The sequence below is a fragment of the Saccopteryx bilineata genome, chromosome 5 (assembly GCF_036850765.1).
Source record: "Saccopteryx bilineata isolate mSacBil1 chromosome 5, mSacBil1_pri_phased_curated, whole genome shotgun sequence".
In the NCBI taxonomy this organism is placed as follows: Eukaryota; Metazoa; Chordata; class Mammalia; order Chiroptera; family Emballonuridae; genus Saccopteryx; species Saccopteryx bilineata.
The window spans coordinates 255,376,907-255,404,590 of NC_089494.1; the positions used below are offsets into that span (position 1 = coordinate 255,376,907).

At 47.1% G+C, this 27,684-nt stretch overlaps 1 protein-coding gene and 1 non-coding gene across 2 annotated transcripts; one reads left to right on the forward strand and one right to left on the reverse strand.

Annotated features, from left to right (window-relative positions):
• The first annotated feature begins 3,696 nt into the window (after positions 1-3,696).
• TRNAT-AGU (transfer RNA threonine (anticodon AGU)) lies at positions 3,697-3,772 on the forward strand. Its single transcript has one exon. It is a non-coding gene; the product is annotated as a tRNA-Thr (tRNA).
• A 12,904-nt stretch (positions 3,773-16,676) lies between these two features.
• Positions 16,677-24,977, reverse strand: CLRN2 (clarin 2). The gene is made up of 3 exons (XM_066232543.1): positions 24,648-24,977; positions 20,086-20,265; positions 16,677-16,966 (listed from the first exon to the last, which is right to left on the reverse strand). The coding sequence occupies exons 1-3, from the start codon at positions 24,898-24,900 to the stop codon at positions 16,701-16,703; spliced, it is 699 nt and encodes a 232-aa protein (XP_066088640.1). The 5' UTR covers positions 24,901-24,977; the 3' UTR covers positions 16,677-16,700.
• Positions 24,978-27,684: the final 2,707 nt, after the last annotated feature.

Consider the following 27,684-nt stretch of genomic DNA (forward strand, 5'->3'; position numbering starts at 1 on the left):
CGTGCGCGTGCCCGTGGGGACTGGGGCGAAGACCCGGGCTCTGTACAAGTCCTCTAGAGAGGCGGAGTCTAGGTTATGGCGTAAGCGAGGGGCGGGGCTCCGAGGAGCACCGGGAAACCGAATACTTACTGTTTTTTAAGATGGGAGCTTTGCAAATAGTGCTCAAAGTTTTAATATATATGTTTTAAAGGGGGTTTTAAGTATTTTGTTGTAAAGAAGGTACATGGTTAGTGTTGCTCAAATAAGTTTGCAAATATGATGTATTACATGCTGTAAGCAGGCAGGGTCATTAAGCCTTTCCCACCCTAAGTGACTTTGTATCAGAGACTTCCTTGTTTGTATATTGAATTAAAGGTTTTGATTTCTACACTATAAAATGAGGCAGAGGAGCCCATGCTGGAGGAGAGCAGAGAAAGGCCATGTGGAGGAGAGGAGAAGTAGCCAAGATAGCAGAGTGCTGAAGGAGAAGCCAGTTTGTGCAGAAAGAAGGAGATGGGGAACAGAGGTGAATAAGGCTGGTGAGGTACAAACCTTTGATTCTGGGAAAACTCGGATAAGTCAGTGGCTTTGGGAGCCCTGAATGGAAAGGGAAGTGTTTTCCCACTATGTGCATTTCTTGTCCGCTGGAATTAAAGCTAATAGCCCACCAGTTCTTGGCTCCGTTGTTTCATTACCGTCTGTCCGAATCAAATGGGAACCTGCATGGGCTGGGCGGCTGTGACCGTGGCCGTGGCTACTGGCCTTACAGTTGGGAAGAAAAAGAAAAAATGTACACGATTGAATGCAAGTCAATGAACATGCAGAAACTCAAGAAGGGATAGGAAACTCACCCAAATTGTTATGCCAGATCCTAGCTGGACCTTCGATTTTAGCTAAGGGCATGGTGTTGGGCAGGATTCACACCTGAAGTGTGCAAAGTCTCCGCCGTGGTCTCAGTTGCAGAAAGGAGAGACTGTTTATTTCATTCAAGGCCTAGGAGCAGAGAGACGTGACTGGCCTTCCTCGGAGGCCGGCAGAGTTGGAGATGGGAGGTCCTCTTTGGCTTCCACCTCCTTTAGATCGCAAAAGCACAGTTGCATCATAAACTCAATAAACTCTCCCAAATTCATCTATATTCACTACAAAAAGAGAAAAGTCCTTGTAATCACTTTATAGCTCTTTTCTTGTTTCAAAGATATCAAGCTGCAGTTTCTACAACCAAAAATTAAGTCCTAAAACTTGTCCTCCAACCTTGTGTGTGAATGGCGTGGGCTCTGTGGGCTTCAGAGGCGACCGTGATGCAGAGCTGGTGTCATTATCTCCCTTCAGCTGAGTCTGTTCCCTTCATTTTATTTGTCTGCTGCTCCCACAAGGAATAACTTTCTTCCTGGTGTATCCTCACTTGCTTCTCGGCTTCAAGGATCATAGCATTTACATTTTCATGTGCCTAATGTGATATGGGAGAAATAAATTTCACAGCCCCCCCCCAAAAAATATGTCCTTACTGAATTATTGACCACTTGTGATGTAAGATTTAGTCATCATTCATACTCTAACTGCAAAGTGTTTACTATATTTTCCTTTTTATAAGCCATGGGATATAATGGAATTTAAGTATTCCTGGCCTCAAAAACTTTATGATCTGCTAGAGACAAGATATATGATGACTGTAAAAAGATTTTAAAAAGGTCCTGGCTGGTTGGCTCAGCAGTAGAGCGTCGGCCCAGTGTGTGAAAGTCCTGGGTTTGATTCCGGGTCAGGGCACACAGAAAAAGCAACCATCTGCTTCTCCAACCCCCCCACCTCCTCCTTCTCTCTATCTCTTTCTCTCTCTTCTTCTCCCGCAGCCATGGCTCAGTTAGAACAAGTTTGCCCAGGCACTGATGATGGCTCCATGACCTCGCCTCAGGTGCTAAAGCAGCTCAGTTGCTGAGCAACAAAGCAATGGCTCTAGATGGGCAGAGCATCACCTTTTAGGGGGCTTGCTGGGTAGATCCTGGTCTGGGCGCTTGCAGGAGTCTCCCTCTGCCTCCCCGCTTCTCAGTTAAGGGAAAAAAAGAGAGAAATTTAAAAAAATCAACAGTGTTCATACAGTTATATGTTCTGTGCTCCAGTTCCTCCTGCCCCCTTGTCTGCTTGAGCAAGACTTTGGTCTGATGTCAGTTCCTCCATAAACCTTCACTGACATTCCAGATCTAGGTTATGTGCTCTCCTTTTGCTCCCAAAGCAACCTGTCTCAAAGTGCTAATCACCTGTGTGCTCATTGTTTGGTACCTAGGGCATCTTGGGAGCCATGACTTTTATCTCTGGATTTCCAGTGCCTCAATCTAGAGTCTAGACTGGCACATACACAAGGTGTTTATAAAATGTTTGAATGAATGCTTGATCAAGGTCTAATGAATGTAGCATTGACAACTAAAGAGCAGGATAGGTCCCACTTGTGTCCTTCAGCTAATAAATGCCAACTTTTTAAAAGCGTGAATGAGGCAGCAGAATGAGAAGGATGTAGATGATTGAGGAGGACATCAGGAGAGGGAGGAGTGTGTGGGAGGGTGTTGGCTTGGCTTGGGCTGTAAGGATCAGGCCGGCCTGGAATAAAAGGTGGTTATAAAACACAGTGATGCAAGATTAATGAGGATTTTGAAAGGCTAGAAGTTTATTAGTGATGCAGGAGTCAACATGGACTCAATAATGTTCTTTGTAGGAGCTGGGAGGAGTGTTTTAGTGTGATTGGTACAGATTGGAGGAGGTGGAGCCTTTCTCCACCCTTAGGGAGCTTTTCCCCAGAACAGTCCAGGGGAAAAGCTGTGTTTCAGCGGAAACCTATGCATTGTCCAGAGAGACTGTGCGGAGACTTTTCTGGGTTATCTGATTCGTGTTCCAGAGAAATTCTTTCACAACTTGGTAAATCGTTATGTCGTGCAGTACAGGTCTTGTCTGTAGATGTGCAGACTATGTCTTGTCCAATCAAAGTCCAATCGACAGCTCTCTGCTGCGGAAAAGTCAGCTTTGTCTTCATTTGCAGATTCATTTCGGCATGCCTAATCTATAAATATATGGGTTCTCAGAATTCTCATTTGAACCAGTTACATAACAACTGTCTGTTTCATGAGTTTAAAAAATGTCTTCATTTTTATAGCTGTAGGAGAGCCATGATTTTTAACTGTTTGGAAAATTATCCTTTAGCAGGAGGTAGGATGACGAGAGGCATGAGTTTCTCATAGAACTTGCTGGATGACTCCATTTGGGAAATGAAAGGCAAAATCTGTGAGAGACAACTTACAAATGTGGGCGAGTGCCCATCACTACCCTGTTTGGGACCCTAACACTCCCTTTTCGCTTAGGGAGGGAGGAGCTGCGAAGGTGATGGGTGATGTGGAATTCAATGATAAATGTTGGCTCTAAAGTGACAGTGGACCATGCGAGGGAAAGCAGATGGGGAAAAATGTCCCATGAGAGCTTGAGATGAGGATGCAGAATCTACAGGGTCAGTTTCACAGCGAGGGGTCTGATGCCTTCCCTAAAGGGACCGTCACAGAGCGAGAGGAGCAGAGGCAGAGGGCAGAGCTGTGGGGCATCCACTTCTTCCTGGTCTGCGTTCTCGTGTGGTTTTTCTTGTGGTTGTTCTGTTGTGTTTTTTGTTTGTTTTTTATGAAGTGAACAAACTCTTGTGGGGCATATTGGCAGTGTTAAACTTTAGATAATAAAGCCAATTAGGCCCTGGCCGGTTGGCTCAGCGGTAGAGCGTCGGCCTAGTGTGCGGAGGACCCGGGTTCGATTCCCGGCCAGGGCACACAGGAGAAGTGCCCATTTGCTTCTCCACCCCTCCACCGCGCCTTCCTCTCTGTCTCTCTCTTCCCCTCCTGCAGCCAAGGCTCCATTGGAGCAAAGATGGCCCGGGCGCTGGGGATGGCTCTGTGGCCTCTGCCTCAGGCGCTAGAGTGGCTCTGGTCGCAACATGGCGACGCCCAGGATGGGCAGAGCATCGCCCCCTGGTGGGCAGAGCTTCGCCCCTGGTGGGCGTGCCGGGTGGATCCCGGTCGGGCGCATGCGGGAGTCTGTCTGACTGTCTCTCCCTGTTTCCAGCTTCAGAAAAATGCAAAAAAATAAAAAAATAAAAAATAAATAAAGCCAATTAGCATGCCACAGCATTATTTGACGTTCTTTGATGGTGAGAGACACACTGAGAAACTGTCCAATGGGCTGGTCTCCAGGTGGGGGCATGGTCTGCAGCTGCTCCTTAGAACGTGCACATTTGTTTGACAAAACACTCCACAGAGAAGAGTAGCATCGTGAGGAGTGTTTGGTTTTCATTTGAAGGTATTATGTACTTTGTGGGAAGAAACGCAATTCATATTTCACTAGCTGCATGAGAATTAAGGTAGGGGACTTTGAGTTAATTGGGACCTATATTTCTGAATTGGTCCATCACTAGGTTAGAATATTTTACCAGACCTGGCTACTTCATTTACAGGGCCCAATGCATAAGGAAAATATAGAGCCCCTTGTTCAAAAATGATTAAGAATTATAAGATAGTGACAGCAAAGCATGAAACCAAGTGTGGGACCCTGCGAAGTGTGGGGACCTGTGTGCCCACACAGATCACACACACACAAAGCTGGCCCTGTTCCTATACCGCAAACAGGTATGCCTAGAGTTTCCTGCCTGGATAACCCCACCTATAGCTCTGAGGTTGGTCACTCTGGTCAGCCTCGTAACGTTCATGGTGTCATTCACCAAAGCCCAGGAAGGAGCAGCAACTCCTGATTGAGCGCCGAGATTTTCAAGTGCTCCTGAGGTTAAGGAGCCCGATGACAGAACGTTTCATTGCATTTGTCAGGAGGAGCCCCTCGTTCCCACACCCGTGGCCGTGTCTGCCACTGCTTGTTTATCATGTTGCTCTAAGCGAGGCACAGTTTCAGCGGCAAACAGCAGAATATCTGCCTAACAGCGGCTGCTGCTGGCAGCGGAAGCCACCCTGGATGATTCTGCAGAGGAGTTTGTTAAAGGGGGGGGGGCATGAGGGTTGGAGAAGAGAGCTTCCAGAAACAATGCTCTGGAGCTGCACCCCCCCCCCCCGCCCCAACTGAGCTGATGAGAAAACTGCCGCTCTGCCCAGGGCACAGGGCAGCACAGAACTGCACGCACGGGTTGTACCAATGTCAATTTCCCGGTTTCGCTACGCTACTGGAGTTACACAGGTGCAGGTCTGCTCATGCGGTAAAACAGCTTTAGACTAGGTACACACACACGCACGGCACCTTGCTGGGTCCAACATTGAAAGTCTGAAAAGTGAGTGATTTGGAAGAGCTTGGTGAGTTTTGAACAGAGTAGTGACAGGAGCTAACCTGCATTTTTTCCAGGATCCAGTAGGACGAAAAGGCCTTTGAAATTGCTCTTGCCAAGGTTAATAATCACTTTGCAGAATGCACTGGACGCTTCTCAGTCCTTATTCTTGCCAACTGCCCTTTCAGCAGTGTTTGGGCTTGTTGACCACTCTTGTTCTCTAACCAGTACCTTTATCTCCCGCCTCTGAGGCCACACCTTACCAGTCTCTTTTCCCTTCCCCGTCCCTTAAGTATAGGACTTCCTTGAGATGAGGTATGTGGCCCACATATCAACCAAGCACAAGTACTCTACTTGGGCAAATCCCCTGGTTTCAATCTAGCGGCATGCTTATGCTTGCAAAGCTGGTGTCATTAGCCAGGATGACTCACCCACGCTCCAGACCTGCCTGCCTATTGCCCATGTCCACTTGGATATCTCAAAGTCCTTCAAACTCCACTTGTGGGGAGTGGAGCTGTTTTGTTCTGCTGCCTCTTTCCTTCATCCTCAACCAGGACTGCTTCTGCTTCTGTGTCCTCTGTCTTGGTTAAAAGCAGGGCGTCCACTTTGTTGCTTTACCACCTGCAAGCCTTCCCTTTCCTTCACTCTTTAATCCGGTCCATCACCAAGTCACCTTGATTCTACCTTCAATAGCATGCCATTCTCTGCCTCTCTCCCGGAGTCAGCCACCACGCTGCACAAGCTCTCCCCAGTGTACGGCAAGCACACGTGGAGGAATGCCCCTTCCCTGGTTGGTGGCTGTGCCCTAGGAACAGGAGGAAGAAAACAGCCAGGTCAGCGCAGGTGACTTTATAGGTTTGGGGACAGGAACAGAATGGCTTCTCTCCTCCCTATTAAACAAAGAATGGAGGCCATGCTGAGAGTGACTGTGCTCTGGGATCAAAGGACTCTGTGGTCACACAGGGCTGGGAAATGCTTCTGCTTAATGCAGCTTCCTAGCCCATTACAAGTTTGGAGAAGTCCCCGGGTAAAAAAGAAACTGGTCATCTTCTGTAGCCTGGACAAATAAATTTGTGTGGTGAAGGATTACTATTTTTCATCTCTGCATTTATATCTAAACCCTCCTGTACACTCCCCCCCCCCCAGAGAGCAATTTTCTCTTCAGCAACTTTTGGAAGGCTCTGGTATAGAATGTAGCTGCAATAAAACATTCATGGCATTTCACCATTGGAAATATACATCTAAATTTAAATATATGTGGGATTAGGGTATTGTGATCAGATTTTTAGTAAAATATCCTAATATTGAAAAAGTATTACAATAGTCTGCGGTGACGAAGTGGATAAAGCGCCAACCTGGAATGCTGAGGTCACAGTTCGAACCTTTGGCCTGGTCAAGGCACATATGAAAGCAACTGTGGGTTGATGCTTCCTGCTCCCCCCCCTTTCTTTCTCTCTCTCAGTCTCCTCTCTCTAAAATCAATAAGTAAAATCTTCAAAAGAACAAAAAAGTATTCCAATAGGCTGGACATGGCTCTTACTCCTCCCCAGCCTCCTCCCCAAACGCATGAGGCCATAGTCACGGATCCTGACCTCTGGCCAGGAGATACAGGGCACTAAAACCAAAACTAAGGCTTTACTAAGAACGAACTGAATCACTAGGTGCGTCTCAAGGAGGGCAATACAGAGCAGGTGTGTACCCTTCCCCCTACCTCCTGCTCACCTACTGGCTGTAGACAAAAACTGTCCTTGAGTCCCTGCCCAGGGCTTAGTTATTATAAACCTCGATCCCACCTTGTGGGGCACAGAGCGTTCACCGACCAGCCTTCGGGGCTGCCCCTGTATGTAAGAAAGAAAGGCTATGTCTGCTCCATCTGCTCCCCTTCGTGGTTTCTTTGGGATCCCACAGCAACACTAGATCTATTTTCTGGACCTGGACCTCCTGTGTTACACAATATAATTTATTTTATGCAGTAGTTATGCCAAACTGATGTTGAAAAATGAGTTAGCACTCTTATCTGAACATATACCTTATTATAAAGTGGTTCCACAGGGCTGTGGACAAATAATATCCTTTTCAATAAATGAAGCCCTTTCAGCTCAATAAATGAAACTGGGTGAACTGGATCTTTGTGAGGAAAAGAGTCAGTTTTGACCCTTACCTCACGTCAAACACAAAAATCATTTCCAAATCGGTGTGAAAGGTAAAACAATCAAACTTTTAGGTGATAGCACAAAAGATGATTTTGGTGACTCTGAGGTAGGCAAAGATGTCTTAAGTAGGGTACCAAAAAACATTACAATAAATAAGAAGGTTGATAAATTCAATTACATTTTACTTAAAAACTTCTGTTCAAGAAAAAGACACTAAGAGCATGAAAGAGCAAACCCCAGAACATGGGGAAAAGTATTTGCAATCCATGGGATCTGCAAAAGATTCATACCCAGAAAAAATAAAGAAGTGCCAGAAATTAGAAGCAGGCAGGCCCTGCCGGTTGGCTCAGTGGCAGAGTGTCAGCCTGGCGTGTGGATTTCCTGGATTCGATTCCTGGTCAGGGCATGCCTAGCTTCTCCACCCCTCCCCCTCTCGCTTCTCTCTCTCCTTCTCACATGCTCTCTCCATTCTCCTCCCCTCCCGCAGCCAAGGCTCCATTGGAGCAAAGTTGGTCTGGGCACTGAGGATGGCTCCATGGCCTCTGCCCCAGGTGCTAGAATGGCTCTGGTTGCAATGGAACAATGCCCCAGATGGGCAGAGCATCGCCCCTTGATGGGTTTGCTGGGTGGATCCTGGTCAGGCACATGCGAGAGTCTGTCTCTGCCTCCCCTCCTCTCACTTAGAAAAAATAGTAGCAGCAGATCCTGTAGTAGTTAGTAAACTGGGGTCAGAGCCAGACGGCTCACCTCAGAGCCACCTCACAGTGTGACTCGGGGCACATCAGCCCATGTTTCCCTGCCTCCGTTTTCTCATTGTGACCCTTACATAAAGCTACAGCATCCACTGCATAAATGTGCAATTTACTGCTTCTACCAGTAGTATGGTTGGACAATTTGACAGAATTACTGAGGGCAATACAAAATCCCTAACATTTTAGGCTTAGCATGTGAGTTGCTGTTCTCCACTCTGGGCAGCAGAGGCCCAAGTTCTAGGTAGCCCACCCTCCCAGGGAAGCACCGCCAGACAATTCTCTCCAAGTTCTTCCCTGTCTCAGCTGGCTGTCATTGGCCTCCCGGGGAACAGAAGCGTTAGTAAAGCCAGCACATCTCTGGGGCCTTTCGACCTCATCCCTCTTCACGCTCGAGGAGGCGGCCTGCCTACGGATAGGAAGCAACCATTCATCGCGAGGCCCACGGTTCTCAGAGCGTAGTTGTGGCCCTTGCGGGTCGGATTTACCTGGGGTGCTTGTAAAGGCTCAGCACTCTGGGTCTCAGCTCAGACCCTCTGACTCGGAGTCTCTGGGAGTAGGAGTGGAAAGTTAGCGTTTTTAAAGCTTTCTGCCTGAGCCTGAAATTTGAGACCTGTAGAAACGAGTTAGAAAATCGGTGCCCAGAAATTCAAGCGGATTGTATAGTTTGTGAAAGTGAAGGCCAGTTGAATCCGTGTACGGATTAAATTCAAGGAAGAGGAGATTGGTGACGTGCGGGAAAGAGTGCCTGAAACATTGTGAGCACGCGATGTGTGTAGTCCCGATTTTCCTGGAGCTAAGGGAGTATTTTGCCTTGTTTCTGAAAGGTGAAATACAGAAAAAATAGATTTATTCCATGTCACCAATTTTACTGATGACTACAAATATAACTCTAAACTCCTATATCTTGAGCACTCTGTTTAAGATCCGAGTACTCTTCTTATCTGCGGCAAGTGTCTCGGTCAACCTATCAATTCAGGTAATTCTGCCCTTACTTAGGGACCTTCAGGCTGAAGGTCCTTCTAAGCTAATGAATGAACAAGTCTGCCGTGGTCATTCTTGGTGGCCTTCACTTGCCCCTTGTGGTTGGGTGGTTGAGATCATCTAACCTCCAATACCTAGAACCGCCCAAGGGTCTCGTAAAAGTGCAGTTTCTGATTCCAGGGGTATGGCGTGGGGCCCGAGAGTCCGCATCGCTAACGAGCTGTCTGGTGGTGCTGATGAAGCTGGCCCATGAACCACCGTGAGTAGCAGTCCTGCTTAAGAAGCACCCACCACCTTACTTCTGACCTCAGGAGGGGCTTTCCTGAGAGTCTTCAGGCCCTGGGTACCTCTGAGTCAGTCTGCTGACCGAGGCAGGGGACACCCCACGTGCCCTTTGCTCTCAGCAGTGCCCGCTGTGAGCGCCGTGCTGGCTGCCAGTGAATCACAACCTTCCCCTCCCTTCCACACCTGAGTTCAGGACTCAACCACGAGTCTTCCTAACCAGCTAGCTCTCTCTGGGAACGTAAGATTGGGACTTTGGTCTGTCTGGACTGTTGACGTGTCTCCTGGACTGTTGACGATGACCATGACTTACCTTAAAACCTCCTACGCCTTCCACGGCTGGGTGGTGTCTGCATCCCACGACGGCTGTTGCTCTTTAGTTTTCAGTTCCTGTCTTAGCTTTCAGGCCTGTTTGAGCTTTCCGTCCTGAGACACTCTGGTGCGAATTCCCCTTTCTGGCAGGAGTCTCACCTGGGGTGGTCGGCCTCCCCCTCCCAGCTCCTCTGTCATCCAGCCTTAGCAGGACACCCAGTCCTGCTTACTTTTTTAAAAAAAACATGGTGGTAAGGTCTTACTGGGGTGAAGGGATACGCCCTTGGGAATGGAGAGGGCAGGCAGGGTCTCAAGGTCTTTATACTGGAACGTGTGTCCATGTGCCTTCTAAAGAATTTCCTTGAATTCTTCTGCCTCCATCAGCTAAGAGTAAAGGTGAATTCTCTTCTCTTATTCTCACTACTATCCGGTCTGGGATCTTTCTTCAGTAACCCCTGGGGCTATATCTTCTTGGAGAATAATCTTCCTTGCAATATGAATAATATGAAAAAATATGAACGACAGTTCTGAGAAATGCTGTAGGGTGCTTTCTTTCATATGTTTTTCCTCCTTTATACCATGAAGTTCTTTAGTGAGTGCTGGCTCTCACTTCCTCGTTCAGTGGTTTGTTCTCTAATAGTTCCAGAGACAAACTGCTCTTGCTCGTGGGGGTTTCAAATAAACCCCTTTCTCTAATAAAATATTACTGACTTAAAAATGGATTATTAGATGACACTGTGTCAAATGTATGCCTCCTACAGTTTTCCGTATTGCAAAATCATTTCTTCTTTTGAAAATTTCTTTAATTCCAGTTTGACCTCCACAGTTTGGTTTAATTAAATATAAGTAGTTAACCCTGCAGGCACTGAATGCCTTCTGTGGCACTGCCCACAAATTCAGTAGTTACCAGATGCCAATTCTAAACTTTAAAGTAGAGAACTCAGAATACACACATACACACTTAAGAAACTACTGCCTTCTGATTTAGGTTTTTAAAGATTGCCTGACCTGTGGTAGCGCAATGGATAAAGTGTTGACCTGGAAACACTGAGGTCGCCAGTTTGAAACCCTGGGCTTGCCTGGTCAAGGCACATATGGGAGTTGATGCTTCCTGCTTCTCCTTTCTGTCTGTCTGTCTGTCTCTCCTTCTCTCTCTCTAAAATGAATAAATAAAAATATTAAAAAAAAATAAAGATCACTAGGTAATTCTGATCATCAGCCAGGTTTGGAAACTATTGAGATGGTTCCTGTGTATCCATCCATCCATCCATCCATCCTGCTTTCCTTATTCCAGAAAAAATTTAAGGTATTGACTTAAATATAATAACTTAGGAAATCAGTCATTTAAGAAAATAAATAATTAGGCCCTGGCTCAGTAGATAGAGCATTGACCCAGTGTATGGACTTCCCGGGCTCAATCCCCAGTCAGGGCACACAAGAGAAGTGACCACCTGCTTCTCTTCCCTTCCCTCTCCCCTTCTCTCTTTCTTCTCCTCTCCCAGCCAGTGGCTGAACTTGTTTGAGTGTGGCCCCGGGGATAAAGATGGCTTGGTTGGTCTGAGCATGTCAACCTCAGGCACTACAAATAGCTCAGTACAGGAGCATGAGCCTATGATGGGGTTGCCAGGTAAATCCTGATCAGGGTGCATATAGGAGTCTGCCTCACTATCTCCTCTCACCTAAGAGGGAATAAATAAATAAATAAACAAATAAATATTTATAGCAAGAGCCAGTTAATCTTTATTTGCTATCTCATAGTTTTTCAAATTTTCTTGACATGTATTATTATGATACTAGCTTTTAGACAGTGAAGCTTTATGAATTAAACAAAAGAAAAAATGATCCAGTCAGGATTGTCCTGTTTCTTTTTATATTTGGTGAGTTATCAGTTAACCAAATACTTCATTTTTATAACTCACCCCCCCCCCCCCCCAGCGAACTGAAAAGAAAAAGTTATGGCTGTGACTTTACAGATTACTGGTAAAATGTAAGACCTTTAAAGTTCTAGCAGTTTCTGTCCTCGAGGGTCCTGCAATACCTCCCTGAGAAATGATGCCCACAGTACTTAGGAGGCTATGTTATATTAAATGTGGAAAGAGCTTTCATTATTTGATTAAAATTTGAAACTGGCATCTAGCATATTAGGATCCGACTGAATCTGAGTGGAAAGAACCATTCAAGGTCCCCAAAGCACAAGGCTATTATAGCCAGTGGACTGCTTCCCCCTAGTGGTGGAAAGTGGTCAAACACTTCAGTGTTTTTAAAAAACGGGTCAACGTCAGAATCATAGTTCATAAATATCAGAAATTTATTTCTCACAGTCCTAGAGGTTGGAAGTCTGAGGTCAAGATGTCATCAAGGCCTGTTTCTTCTGAGGCCTCACTCCTTGGCTTGCATACAGCTAGGGTTTTCACAATCTCTTTCCTCTGTGTGCATCTAGGTCCTAATGTCTTCTTATGAGGGTATCAGACATAATGGATGAGGGCCCACCCTAGTAATCATATTTTAATTCCATTACCTATTTAAAGACCTATCTCCACACATGGGCACATTCTGAGGTGCTGGGCGTTAGGACTTAAACATACGAAAGTTGCGGGGGGGCGGGGCGAAAGGGGGGGGTTGCATAGCTCAGCCCGTAACAACCCTGTTCCCTTATATATACACGTCTTGCCTCACACTTGACCCCCACGGACGCTAACAGGCTTTGTGACCGGGCCATCCTGTTTCGTGCCTTTATGCCCTCGCTTAAATTTATGCCTCCTCACCCAAAGACCTTTTTCTTCACCTGCCTACTTCTTCCTCCTTCTTCAGAACAGGGCGGCGGGAGCCTTTCCTGGTTCCTTCCGGCTGATCACAGCGCTGGCTCCCATTACGCCCCCGCGCATGAGTGCACCTCGGGACGTTCGGAGAGACCGACCACGGGAAAATCAGCGTCATTTACTGCGGGGCCGCTTTGTTTGTCCATGGTTAGGAACTCTCTGCCCCGGCTAGCTGCCATTCGCGCTCCCCGGGGCCCGATGCTGTGGGGACACCAGGGGGCCCCGGGACTGCTGAGGCAGGTGGGTGAGTCTGCAGCCGAGCCTGGGCATGGACCAGCAGACAGGTGAGCTGGAAGAAGTGAGGACTTGGTGGTCTCTCAGGGGTCTGCAGCTGGTAGGATCTAAGATGAGGGGAAGCCTTTCAGGCATGACCGGACTCTGACCTGTTGGGAGAACATTTCATGAATTGTTTCAGCTCAGCCTCCTCAGACAGCCCCAGGGGTGGGGTGGGGGGTGGGGGGTGGGGCAAGCAGCAGCCAGGGGCACGGGGCCCAGTGAGCCCACCAGTGCACACCCAGGGCCAGCAGGAGGCCAGGGGATGTTCCTGCAATTGGGGTTATGTGTGTATGTATGTCTCCCTTTCCATAACCTCAGAGTCACCTTCCCGAGCAAGGCAGGGACAGAGAAGGCAAGCGACAAAATAGCATTTTATTCCAGGGAAGCTTAACATTACCTCGAGAGTTAGTATAAATCAGTGGTAGTCAACCTGGTCCCTACCGCCCACTAGTGGGCGTTCCAGCTTTCATGGCGGGCGGGAGCAGAGCAACCAAAGTATAAATAAAAAGATAGATTTAACTATAGTAAGTTGTTTTATAAAGATTTATTCTGCCAAACTTAGCGAAAATCCGACATAAAGTACTTGGTAAGTAATTATTATTCTATGCTTTAACTTGCTGTAACTCTGCTTTATAAATTTTATAAAGTAAAGTTACTTCCCTACTTTATAAATCACCATGACTGTGGAACCAGTGGGCGGTTAGAAAATTTTACTACTAACAGAGATACAAAAGTGAGCGGTCGGTATAAAAAGGTGGACTACCCCTGGTATAAATGATCGGGTCAAGGCTGAACTTAAATGGTCCTGAGCATTTATTATTCCCTTATGCTTATTCGTAAAGTGACCAGATTAACTATAGTCAAAATGAAGGAACTGCGTTTTCTCTCCACCTTTGAGTGACCACGCCAGTGAACTGTGTTGACCTCATCATCTCCAGCAACATCGCAGCTGCATCTGATGGGTCGTGGTTTAGAACTTTCAAGTGTCACAGACACTCCTGAAACTTTTGAAAGCCGTGAATTCTGTCACCAGGGAAATGCACACACAAACGCCTGCGCTTCAACTCCTCGGAACACAACCATCTGAGTCAAGGTTACCATTTCAATACGGCAAGTCTGCTATTAGGAGCACAACCAAATTCGCTCTGTTCTTGCTAGACAGTCTGCACCTGCCCGAGGGCCACGATCATGTTGAAGGTTTGACTGGGCTAAGGGCTCAGTGCCCCTGTCACACGTGTTCTCAGTATGTGATCCCCAGCCACTAGGAGACTGAAATCTCGGGAGGGCAGGGATTCCCGTCTGTTTGCTCATTGCTCTACCCCAGCACTCAGGTCAGTTTCAATACTTGTTGGATAAATAGATTTACCAGAGCCTCAGATGTTAATCACATCAACTGTTGCCTGAGTCTTCCGTATTTATGCTATTGATGGTTCTTCACTGTCAGCAGGACTTGGTGTTAAACTTGGTAGGAATTTGACGTTTCCACTTGTTTGGAGACAGCACGGCAGTTTGTCACTATCTTTTGCAATCATCTCCTATCGAGTTAACAGTCCCTTCCAGCCATGTGCCATCTGCATATTTGATGAGTGACATCAACCACTAATTAGCACTGAGGCTGTGTCTGGGATGGGGGTAAAGGGCTGGAAGAGACAGATGGGCCCAGTGAGAGGGGTGTCATAGGAATTAGGACAGAAGAGATGAAATTTCACATGAAATGAAAATATAGTGAATCTAAACCAGCTAATTTGGGGGATTAGGTAACTTTTACTTGGCATGAAGACAGGAGACCTGGGAAAGGATTCACCCTAGCTGGCATCACGGGACAAGGAATTAATAAGATGTATACCTGTATGAGTGAGGGTTCTCCAGAAAAATAGAACCAATGGAATGTGTGTGTGTATGTGTGTATATATATGTGTAGGTATGTAATATATATAAATATATTGACATACATGCATATATATATATATATATATATATATATATATAATATGGGAGTGGGGAGAGAGAGATTTATTTTAAGGAATTGGCTGACATGATTGTAGAGACCAGCAAGTCCAAAGTCTGCAGGGTATGCTAGTGGTCAGGAAAGATATGCATTTTAAGTCCAATGGCAATTGTTGGCAGAATTGCCCCTCTCCTCTCTCTCTCTCTCTCTCTCTCTCTCTCTCAACTGGAATGTTTCTTTCTTAAAGCCTTCAGTTGATTGGATGAGGCTCCCCAACACATGGAGAGCAATCTGCTCTATTTAAAGTCTACTCATTTAAACATAAATCTGGCCCTGGCTTGTTGGCTCAGTGGTAGAGCCTCAGCCCAGCATGTGGATGTCCTGGGTTTGATTCCTGGTCAGGGCACACAGGAGAAGTGAGTATCTGCCTCCACACCCCTCCTCCTTCCTCTCGCTCTCTCTTCACCTCCCACAGCCATGGCTTGATTGGTTTGAGTGCATCAGCCCCTGGTGCTGAGGATGGCTCCATGGAGCCTCTTTCTCAGGAGCTAAAAATAGCTTGGTTGTAAGCATGGACCCAGATGGGCAGAGCATCGGCCCCAGACGTGTTGCTGGGTGGATCCCAGTTGGGGTGCATGTGGGAGTCTGTTTATCTTCCCTCCTCTCACTAGGAAGAGAAGGAAAAACAAATAAACATAAATCCCATCCAAAAAAGTACCTTCACCAAAACATCTAGAATAGCGTTTGACCAAATATCTGGCTACTGTGGCCTAGCCAAGTCGTCACATAAAACTGACCATCACAATCCCACTTGGGAAACCGAAACCCCACACAGAAGAGCTGGGTTTATCCAACGGGAGAATGAGTCCTAATCCCATTGGTGTTCACACGCTTCCAAGCCCTGCTTGTCACCCACACTGGCCCTCACGACCGCCACACCCTGGAATGCCCCTCTCCAAGCCTGCCTCCGCCACCACTGGAAAAAACCTACTCATCTTTCAAAGTTCAGATCAAATGTCACCTCGGTGACACTTTCTCCAGTTCCACATGCCATCCTGAAGAACTAATTCCTTGCCCGGCCCCGTAAGCCTGTACTGTTACAGCACCGGCCACCCCGCACTGCAACTGTTTGCCCATCAAACACCAGACTGGCAAAGCGTCACAATGTGAACTCCGGCTCCAGCTTCCGCCATTCAGTTCCTGAGCCCAGCAAGTTGGCCAGCCTCTTTGTGCCCCGGCTTCTCATCTAAAAGATGGAAACAAAGTCGTACTGACAAGCTATGGTTGTAGGGAGGCCCTCAGAGATGCGAAACTCTCAGGACAGTTTTCAGCACGTAGCAACCACTAAAAATATCAATAAAAGGTTGCTATTTTCATTCTCAGTGTCATTGTTGCTGATTGCTGTGTCACGTGGAAAGAGTCAGTGTTTCTGGAGGGCAGGGGCATCAACATGTGCCCCCCAATAATGTGCAGACTGGATCAGGGGTCTATAGGCATTTATTGGGGTGCTCAGTATCTTATATTTGTGGAGTGCATTATGATACCCAAAGGTGGGCGACCTGAGAGCCCATTAAAACCTCATTACACTCTTATGAGGTCATTCTTATCCCCATTTTACAGAGGAGGGAACTGAGAAGTAGACATTCAGTGAAACTGTCCAATGTCACAACACAGCTGGCAAATGCAAAGTCTCCAACTCCACCTCTAAGTGCAAAGTCAGTGAGACAGAAAGACAGAACGCCAGGAATTCGGGAAGGCTTTTCTTTTCGGGCCCAGGTACCACCCTTCCTCCTTCCGTCTTCTTCTTTCTGCCACAATCACGGACCCGCTGGCCCGGAAGCGTGCAGAAGAGAGGTCTGCGCTCCCACCACAGAACTGACTTAGGAGAGGGTGTGACCAGCGAGAAGGCCATTAATACAAGATATCCTCGGCCGTGACCGTGGCCTCTTCTATTTTGGTCTTCATCTCTGGGAGGGGAATCTGGCTGATGGCCACCACGACCAAGTTGGCAGCGTGGGCGGAGGCGCTGGCCACGCAGATCCAGAACGACTCTTCGTAGCGCTCTTCCACCACGACGAAGCGGAACAGCCTCTCCTGGAAGTTGGCGATCCGTTCCGTCAGGTCGTGAGACCTCACCGCGGCCATGAAGCTGGTGATGGCCAGCGCCACCACGCCACCTGAAACCCAAAAAGGTGATCCTTATTCACAGAGCCTTTCGGCGGTTGTAATGACTTTACGGGAGGTGGTGTTTCTGCGGCACCAGCAACAAACTCCCTTTGGGGTAAAAAAAATTTTTAGGCCCTGGCCGGTTGGCTCAGCGGTAGAGCGTCGGCCTGGCGTGCAGGAGTCCTGGGTTCGATTCCCGGCCAGGGCACACAGGAGAAGCGCCCATCTGCTTCTCCACCCCTCCTCCTCTCCCTCCTCTCCCTCCTCTCCCATCCTCTCTGTCTCTCTCTCTTCCCCTCCAGCAGCCGAGGCTCCATTGGAGCAAAGATGGCCTGGGTGCTGGGGATGGCTCTGTGGCCTCTGCCTCAGGCGCTAGAATGGCTCTGGATGCAACAGAGCGACGCCCCAGAGGGGCAAAGCATCGCCCCCTGGTGGGCATGTCGGGTGGATCCCGGTCGAGCGCATGCGGGAGTCTGTCTGACTGCCTTCCCGTTTCCAGCTTCGGAAAAATGAAAAGAAAAAAAAATGAAAAGAAAATTTTTTTAACTGCTCTTTAAAGCCGCAGATAACCAGACAGTGTGAGAGGTGGGAGGTGTTGGAGATAGAGAATGAGCTTCACATCAGATGGACTTTCACCCTCGACCCCTCTACCCCACCCCCAGCCTCAGCCCTCCACCCATTGGGATGAATTTAATCTCTAAATATTTCGGGATTTGGATGTAGACCCCATGGGTGAAGTGGGAAGACATAAGAACATCTTACTGTGCAGATCGGGGTGTCCACAGAGGGTAGACGTTCTCTCCTTGTTAATGGCCCTCTGCATGCGCTTCAGATCAAGAAGAGGTGAGAGGAGGAGGGAAGGGGAGGATTCCAAAGTTCACACTGTGACTTCTGGGTCTCCCTGTCGCTCTCCTTTTCAACTGCTTTAGTTTTCATTAATATTTTAAAAACCACAGTTCCTATGCGTTTTGTTTAGATTGTTACCTCTTCATTGAAGGAGATTTGGACGCCAGAGAAAAATCATAAAGATAAAAATACACACTTACCTGTATCCTAAAAGGTGGATATAAACACTTCAAACACTTCAGTGTATTTCCTTACATTTCCTTGTCTTGAACAAAGTTGGTATCATAGTGCCCTGGCTGTTTTACCCTTGATTTTTCTCCAACTTGAACATGTTTCCAAGTTGTCAAATATCCTGTTACAGCACCACTTTAAACTGGTACATAGTATGTTATTCTGGCAATGCAGCTAATTAGTCAAGTTTTATTAGGTGTGATCTGATTTTTGGATATCTAGGTTGCTTCTAGTTTTTGGTATTAGAAAGCGCTGCAGTGAACTCCGTTTTATGTATATCTTTGTGTTCTTTTTCAGTGACTTTCTTAGCAAAATCCCAACTGGCGTCGTTTAATGAAAAGATTTTCATATTTTTTATGCCTTTTGATGCTAAAATTTTGTCAAAATGCCATTTTTTAAATTTAGAAAACTAAATTTAACAGGGGGACATTGATCAACAAGCGTACATAGGTTTCAGGCAAACATTTCTATAGTGTTTAAAAAGTTGATTATGTTGTATACCCATCACCCAAAGTCAAGTCATTTTCCATCACCTTATATTTGTCTTTCACAAAATTTTTTTTTTTTTTTTTGTATTTTTCTGAAGTGAGAAGCAGGGAGGCAGAGAGACAGGCCCCCGCATGTGCCCGACTGGGATCCACCCGGCATGCCCACCAGGGGGCGATGCTCTGCCCATCTGGGATGTTGTTCCATTGCAACTGGAGCCATTCTAGCGCCTGAGGCGGAGGCCATGGAGCCATCCTCAGTGCCCAGGCCAACTTTGCTCCAATGGAGCCTTGGCTGTGGGAGGGGAAGAGAGAGAGATAAAGGAGAGGAGAAAGAGTGGAGAAGCAGATGGGCGCTCCTCCTGTGTGCGCTGGCTGAGAATTGAACCCGGGACTTCCACCTGCCAGGGCCACAAAAAATTTTTTTAATACTCTGGTCAGTGGAGCTTGAGAGTATTGTCTCTCTGAGGAAGGAAACTGACAGCGATAAGAATTTGCTTAAGGAGCAGGACTGAGCACTGTCTCCATGCTCGCACTGTGAGGGTGCGGGTGGAGATGAGTGGGCACCTGTAGCTCAGGTGTGGGCGAGCGTGTATAGAAGTATTCTGTAGGATGGCCACCATCTGCAAGCACAGGCAGGTACGTAACAACTGACTAGCTGGCACGCTCTGCTAATATATAATCACACAGTGGTCCCTGAGTTTATACCTCCTGGCCAGCCTGTGTGAGGTAAAGGTGGTGGTGGTCCCTGAGTTTATACCTCATGGTCAGCCTGTGTGAGGTAAAGGTGGTGGAAGGCTGTGGCCATGCCACCTTGCTCACTGGACCTGGGTTTTCTGAAATGTCTCTCATTCCTTAGGATTTTGTACAAATGCTTTTTATTTTTATTTATTTTTTTCCAAGGTGACTGACTCACCTCCTAGCTTTAGCTCTTTTACAGATGATCTTTTCAAGTTTATCATTAAATGTGAATTAATTCCTATGTACCAATATACTCCCAAATCAACACACACACACACACACACACACACACACACACACCTTCTGTACTGGTGTTTGCCTGGAAACATAAGTCATGATGGTCATAAATGAGACCATGGATTCATGAGAAAGCAAAGGGCTTAGACTCAGTTTACCTGGGTTGAAATCCCATCTCTGCTCCTCGCTGCTGTGTGGCCTCAGGTGCGCCTCTTGACCTCCCTGAGCCTCAGGCTCCTCACTCTGTAACTACGGGTCTAACAACACTCACTACCGCCTTCTCTGGAGGTTGTGAGCTGTAGACAGAACAGGCAGGGAACGCCCAGGTCTGTCCTCGCCTGTCACGTGTGAGGGTTCCTCCCAGCCTCACAGTGGTGGCTGTCACCCATGCACGCTAACAGCATGGTCCTGCACTGAGACAGGGCTCTGCAGCATCCAGTAAAGAGGACGTCGTGGCCATCAGGACGGTTGTAGACCCAGGGAAGGGAAGGCGAGGCGAGCACGTTAATCCCTCAGACCTTCCCCCAGTTCCCCGGAACTCAGTCTGGTGTGGTGGTGCGGACAGTTCCCCCCCCAGGGGCCTCCCTTACCTGCCAGGACGTTCCAGAGGCAGATGCCCCCGGGGCCATTGACCGCCTTGTAGGGCACCTGGATCATGTTGAGAATGGCGAAGCCCATGCTGACCAGCGCCAGGGCCAAGGCCAGGAAGAGGAGCAGCAGAATGGTCACGTGGAGTCCGGCGTTGATCTCCTTCAGCAGCTGCGGGAAGACTGGGGAGAGAAGCATGGCCCTGATTTCCATGTCAGAGGTTGGCCCAGGTCTATAAAGCCCTCGCTCGGGGACCACGGGGGCTTTCCTAGAGGGGCGAGAGGGTCAGGCAGCAGGTGCTGGGTTTTCAAAGGGCTGCAGCCTTCCCCGGATGAAGCCATGGCCCCCAGATTTGCCACTTGTCAGCTGACCCAGGATCCGCTTTTCCTTGGGGACAATGCAAAGTCAGAATGTGACCTGGTTGGCAGTTTCAGTTGTGCTGCCCTGGCTGCCCCGGGATCTGGTGTGAGCTGGTGCCCACAGCCCAGATCCTGTCTCTTTAGTAAAGGAGGCTGGCAAGAGAGTCAGAGAAAGAGGGCCAATCGTGAAGCTTGACTCTGGGTTAGAGAGTTGCCTTCATTAAACCAGAACTGGTCTCAGGCATATCTGTGAGTAGGGTAGCAGGGTGTAGCCGAGTGAAGCCTAGCTCTGGCATCCAAAGATCTGGCATTCAAATCCCCGCTTTGCTAATTTGCCACAAGTATAAAGCCTGCCCTCCATACTCATCTTACAGGATTGTTGAGTAGATCAAGAGACATGCATAGGGATGATAACAGCGCCCCCTATTGGTCACTATGGGAAACAAGGAGCATCAGCTTGGATCTCATAATGACTCAGCAAGATAGACGCAATCCTTATGTTGCAGAATGCTCTTTCAAAATGTCCATATGCACCTGGCAGAAAAATTTGGTGAAATATTTATTTGTTTTTGTTTTCTCTCTATTTGCCTCCAGGTCCTACTTGTCGAGATTAAATGATATATCATAAGAGAGTATTTTAAATATTGCCTGGGAAAGAGTCAGTTCTCCAAAAGCTGACTGTGGTTGTTGCTGTTATTATTTTTATCTCTGCCTTGGGGGAAATCATGTGACTTCTCAGATCCTCGGTTTCCTCATCAGTGCAATGAGGGTAGTAATGCTGCGCAGTGTATGAATTGAGGATATCCGCACTTACTAAGCAGAGTCATGGGCTGAGCATTTTATGTTTGTAGTCTTTTTCAATCCCTGTGACAAGGATATGAGGTTGCTTTTATTAACCCCCTTTCCCCACAAGCCTGGAGACGTTAAGTCCCTTATCTTTGGGTGAGCTGACCCTGAACTCTACATGCAGGATGATGGCCTTGTATAGCGTATGGTATACAGAGTTTAGATCACTGTTTCCAGCAGCTATAAACGAACACTTTAAAATGATGGAAACTGAAGAACTGGGCATACCCATTCTGCAACAATTCCAAGGTTTCTACGCATACCTTCTGGTCAAGTTGGGGTCCAGCTTGTGAGCTCCAAAGTCCCTGCTTCTTCATTTGATATCACTGACCAGCAACCTGTTGCCCCCCCCCCCCCCCTCAGGAACCAGGACTCAAAGTTTTCCAGGTTCCAGGTTCCGCCCCTGCTCCGGCACCTTTGCTGACTCTCTGCCTCCTTTTCTCGATTCCTCAAAGGCCGGTGTCTGCCAAGCCTGAGAACTAGCATTTTTTGCTCCTTCTCCCTCTCAAGGGTCCTTTCCACTCAAGAGTTTCCAGACACCCCACGTTTCTGTCCTTCGTTTTGATCTAACTTTCTTTCCAGTTCTGAGTTTCCATTTATAGTTATCTCCGCCGGGTCATCGCATCAGCATTGGAAACTCGACCCTGGAAAAGAAACTTCTTCCCACGGGATTTTCCTGCGTCAGGTATCTCTCTTCCTTCCCTTCCCTTCCCTCTGGGCGCCCCTTAGATTGTATTTTTCCTTTCACACTCTCAGCCCCTTTTTACTCCAAACATGGTCGCTTATGCCTGGTTACTTAATTGTTTCATGATCCTCTTTCTTGAAATGCAATCCTGAGAACACTTGGCTAGTATAGTAATCCTCACCAAAGGCTTAGAACAGGAAATAATCACCTATGTGATTGGCAGAGATCAATCAGTTTGCTAATACACTGTGTTGATAAAGCGTAAGGAAGAGCTTTGTAGGACTGTTAATTCATATACCCTTGTTAGAGGGCAATTTGGTAATGCTCATCAAAGCAATTGCACAAAAGCACACCCACATGTGCTCAAAGCTGTATATATATCAGATATTCATTCATATAGTAGCAAAAGATTGCGGAAAAAACACAGTATGAAATTGCTGATCATGTGTTCTCAGGTATAAAAGCTGTACATCACTGGCTGTGATGTACAGTTGACCCTTGAACTACATAGGTTTGAACTTCATGGGTCCACTTACATGCTCATTTTTCCCAACTTTGTAAGCAGATGATGTAAGCTTACGGTATTGATCAAATGCAGTACAGTACTGTAAATGTATTTTCTTTTCCTTATAACTTCCTTAATATTTTCTTTAGCAAAAAGTTATTTTCTTTAGCTTACTTTAAGAATATAATATATAATACATATAACATACAGAATATGTGTTAATTGACTGTTTATGTTATCAGTAAGGCTTCTGGTCATAGCAGGCTTTATTCGTTACGTTTTTGGAAAGTCAAAAGTTATACACAGAATTTCGACTTTGTGGGGCATTGGTGCCTCTAATCCTCATGCCATTCAAGGGTCAACTGTATAGTTCTTTAGTTTTCTCTAGGATTGGTTTGGAAATTGATTCTCTGGGGTGAGTTTCCTTTTAGTATGTTCTTTATTTTCATTTCTTTGTGTGTGTGTGTTTTCAGACTTTTATATAATGCTTTTATTTTGATTTTTTTCTTTATTTTTTTGTTTTAAGGCTTTATTTATTCAGTTTAGAGAGGAGAGGAGAAAAGAGAGAGAAGGGGGGGAGGAGCAGGAAGCATCAACTCCCATATGTGCCTTGACCGGGCAAGCCCAGGGTTTCAAACAGGTGACCTCAGCATTCCAGGTCGATGCTTTATCCACTGCGCCACCACAGGTCAGGCTATTTTTATGATATAAAGATTAAAAATTTTTCAATTTAATTTTACAGAGAGAGGAAGGGAGAGAGGGGAAGAGGAGAAAGAAAGAGCGAGAGAAGGAGGGAGGGAGGGAGGGAGAGAGAGAGAGAGAGAGAGAGAGAAACATTGACCTATTGTTCTGCCTATCCTTGGATCCATCGGTTGACCCTTGTATGTGCCTGGACCAGGGACTGTACCCACGACTATGGCATATCTGGATGATGCTCTCACCAAGTGAACTGCCCAGCCAGGGTGTTATGTTTTTAATAGAGTTTTTTTTTTCTTCTAATAGCCTCAGTACCCCCATTCCATGTTAATTGCTAAGTAAATGCATCTATTCCTAGAGGCCTTTCTCTTGAACAGACATAACAAATATGTATTTCCTTCATGTATATAAAATGATATCAATTTGTATTAGTGTATTTGTCAATGGCCCAGCTTCTGTCTTAATAAATTTAATAAGATGCTAAACCTGGCCAGGTTCCTAAGAACTATAATTCTGAAATACAGAAATCAAATAATGAATACAATTTCTTATCCTCTTGCATCAGCACTATATTGATTATGATTTTGTAGGACATGGTTGTCACTACTAATCTGTTTTATTCTAACAGCTTGCTGAATATTACCTTTTTTTCCTTCCCAGAAGACCCTGCATAAGCCGATCATGGAGTACTGCTCTATTTACATCCAGAGCAGCTCTGACGTGACACTGGGTGCCAGCCAACACTTGCGCCTGTCATCTGATGTCTGTGCCTGCCCACGTCAGGGCCAGCAGTCCGGGGCCCTGCCCAAGATCTCCCCACCAGCAAACGTCCAAGCGGGGCTTTGAACTGCGGTAGTCTGGCTCCAGAGCCCAGGCACTGAGCCCCTTTTGCATTTTCTCAGACGACAGAACTTTGATGTAAACAGAAGTGGAAGCAGTTGCCACGCTCCTTGGAGGCTCACTGCTCCAGGGAGTCTGCTACACCTGCGTGCTGGGCTGGCTGCGTGTGCCCGAGTCACGTGGCCTGGCTCTGAAGTCTGGCTCTGCCGTTTCCTTGGCTGGGTGACCTCAGTCAAGTTATGCAACCCCTCCCCGCCTCAGTGTAGCCCTCTGCAAAATGGGATGGTGAGTGACCCCTTCTTGACAAATGTGTTGTAAGCCTTAAGAGACAAGCGGTGTTAAAGCACAAGTAGAATGTCTGATACATGTGGGCACTCAATATTTCAGTAGTTATTATTAAACATGGTAAGCTCAGAGGAATACAGACCCCTATGTCTAATGTTTCTATGAGCCTCTACAAGGCGAAAAATAAAAGGTCTCTTCTTAGTGCTGAACAAAAACTGCTGGGTTAGTGCAGACGTAGAATGAAGCAGAGGTCGAATTCCACAGTTAGATATAAACACCTTGCCAAATTTGAAACAAACAAACACACAAAGTGTTCTAAAGCATTTTCCGTGCCCCGAGTATACTCACTCGTGAACTGGGACTGGCGGCCGCCGAGCCCGCACTGCCGCACCTTACACCCTCGGAAGAGCCCGTAGTAAATGTCCCCGATGAACATGACCAGCTCCGGGTCGGTGGCGTTGACCAGGTCCACGCCAGTCTGACACAGGATTTTCCCACTCAGCCAGTGGGGCACTGCCAGGGCGACGATGATCAGGATGAAGGAGGAGAAGCTGAGTAAGGATGCCAGCCCGTACCACACCTTTTTGAACCATCCAGGCATCCTAGTGGGCGCAGGTCATCTCCCTGGCGTCCGAGCTGCGGTGGGGGCCGTTGACATCTTCCGGATACTCGGCAATCCTCTGGTCCAAGGTCGGCTCTTGGAGACACACCATTTCAAGACCCCAAGGCCGGCCCCTGTCCTCCTCAGTGCCCGTGCCCACAGCCCGTGTTTACTACGACCACATCCGGAAGTCTCTGCAGAGACAGCCTTCCCCTGACAGCGCGCAGAGGCGTGCGTTACTGAAGGGAGTAACCCTATACCTCCCTCTAGCCTACTGTTTCAGCCCAGGGTTTAATTGTTCCTCGTCTCAAGTATTTGCATAACCATGGTGTGGACCTCTTCACACGAGGACGTCATTAGCAGGCAGAACCTGGGAGAGGACTACAAAGAGGCAGAGACAATTCTCAGAAATGCGTACAGTGGACAGGGAAAAATAAATGGAATAATTAGTATTTGAATATGGCCTGGTGTCAAATGTCGATCACGCTGATGCGTGCCCGGGCATTTCCTTCTGTAAAATGTCACCGCTGTCAGAATCCCCAGGACCATTTTTAATACTGTGAGGTGCTCAAGGCTTTTAATTGAAATGTATAAACAAAGCTTTATGACTCCTGGATATGTCACTGGGTGAGTCTGCGCGGATAGAACTGCAGCATGGGTCCATTGGTGACTGCTGGGGTGACCTGGACCCCAACACTCACATTCCTCTCTTCTGCCCCCTACCTGTCGTGTCATGGAAATGGGAAAGGAAAGTGATTTTTTCATGTGTTAGTAAATAATGACCACTTTGCCTGACCAGGCGGTGGCACAGTGGTGGTGCAGTGGATAGAGCATCGGACTGGGATGCGGAAGGACCCAGGTTCGAGACCCCGAGCTCACCAGGTTGATTGCGGGCTCATCTGGCCTGAACAGAAAAAAAAAAAAAAAAGAAAGAAAAAAATGCTCATCAGCTTCGATGCAAGGTCCCTGGCTCGAGCAAGAGGTTACTTGGTCTGCTGAAGAAGACACATATGAGAAAGCAATCAATGAACAACTAAGGAGTCCCAACAAAAAACTGATAATTGATGCTTCTCATCTCTCTCTGTTCCTGTCTATCTGTCCCTGTCTATCCCTCTCTCTGACTCTCTCTCTGTCCCTGTAAGTAAGTAAGTAAGTAAATAAATAAATAAATAAAAATAATGAACATTTTGCTAGGACCTTTCTCTCTTCTCATAACTGAAGAGGTCTCTTTTTCTTTTAATCTGTAGGCATGAGGAATGAAATAGTCCCTAATTTCTATCTCACACTGTGGCGTTCAGTTTTTGACTTTCAGTCTATTGTTTAAATGTCAACTTAATATCTTGTGAGACAGACAATAGCCACTGTCAATAGCTTTGGGGAGCAAAACGGGGCAGAAGGGTCACAGTAAAATTCCTTTTTCTTGGTCACAGAAGTCCAGAGGGCATTTCAGGAGGTTTCCTTGCTAATCAATAGAAATTTCAGGAACATCAGTCACCTGGAGAGTGCTGAGGGGTAAGCAAGATGTGGGAATGGAAATGCCAGATTCCTTCCCTATAACTGGGGTTCCCTCTGTGTTCTCTCCACAATGAACTCCCCCAAAGTGCCTCTGAAGCTTCCGCAGAGCCCTCCCACCTACAAAGGGATTTTGCGCATGCTTGCTCACCTGACGCTCAGAAACCCTTTGTGGAAGGCACAAGGGCGCCTTCCCTCTCTCCTCCCGATGCTCAGAAACCCTTTGTGGAAGGCGCAAGGGCGCCTTCCCTCTCTCCTCCCGGGAGAAGGATGGCAGAAAAACCCCAGGTCAGGGCTGCGGCTGGGATTCAGGTCTCTGATGTGCAATAGCTTATCTTCACCACAGTGACTTTCAAAGAACAAATGTTTTTCTGGTAACAAATAACAAAATACACTTTTAAAAGAGTGCTCAGCACATCCACACTTGACCTGTCATGCTATTCTCATTGTAACGATCAGCAGGTTCTGAGGGGTGGGGCATGTGCAATGCCTTCGCATCACATTTCGGCCCCACAAGATGGATCTATGTCAACTTGTGGCATTTTCGAGATCAAGCAATTACTTTTAGAAAGATTCTCTAGGAAGCAACTGATTCTCAACAAGCCCTTTCTGTGATAAGTGCACGCGTGGTTAAGCAGAACTATTGAAGACCTGGGTTCAAATTCCTAATCTTCTGGGCGAGTGTATGGGACTCTCATGACTCAGGTTCCTAACCTGTCATAGCTTTGTTGTATGAGGTAAAACGGAATAGCACACGCAGATAACTTAGCCCAGCGCCCGGCACACAGAGGGTCCTAAATAAACGGTGTTCTCCCCATCCAGTCTTCTAGCAAGTCAATGTGCTGGTAATGAAGCTTCTGATCAGAAAATGAGCTGCACAAGGCACCTGCCCTCTAATGACGTATTTCTGCACGCCTCGTCCGGCACAAGTTTACTGAGCAAGCATCTGTGTGTCTGCTGGGTGCCAGGCCCTGTGTTTGGGTGGAGGGTGACACAGAGATGTGTATATAATATGGGTTCCTGCTGTAGAGGTTACAGCAGTGCGAGGGCAGTGGTTCCTAACCAGGAGTCACTTTGCCTTTCCTCCCCCTCAAGGACATTTGGAAATATCTAGTGATATTTTCTTTGTTTTATTTTGAAAAACACTTTATTCATTTTAGAGTGGAGAGAGAGAGGGAGAAGGGAGGAGGAGCAGGAAGCATCAACTCCCATATATGCCTTGACCAGGCAAGCCCAGGGTTTTGAACCAGTGACCTCAGCATTCCAAGTCGA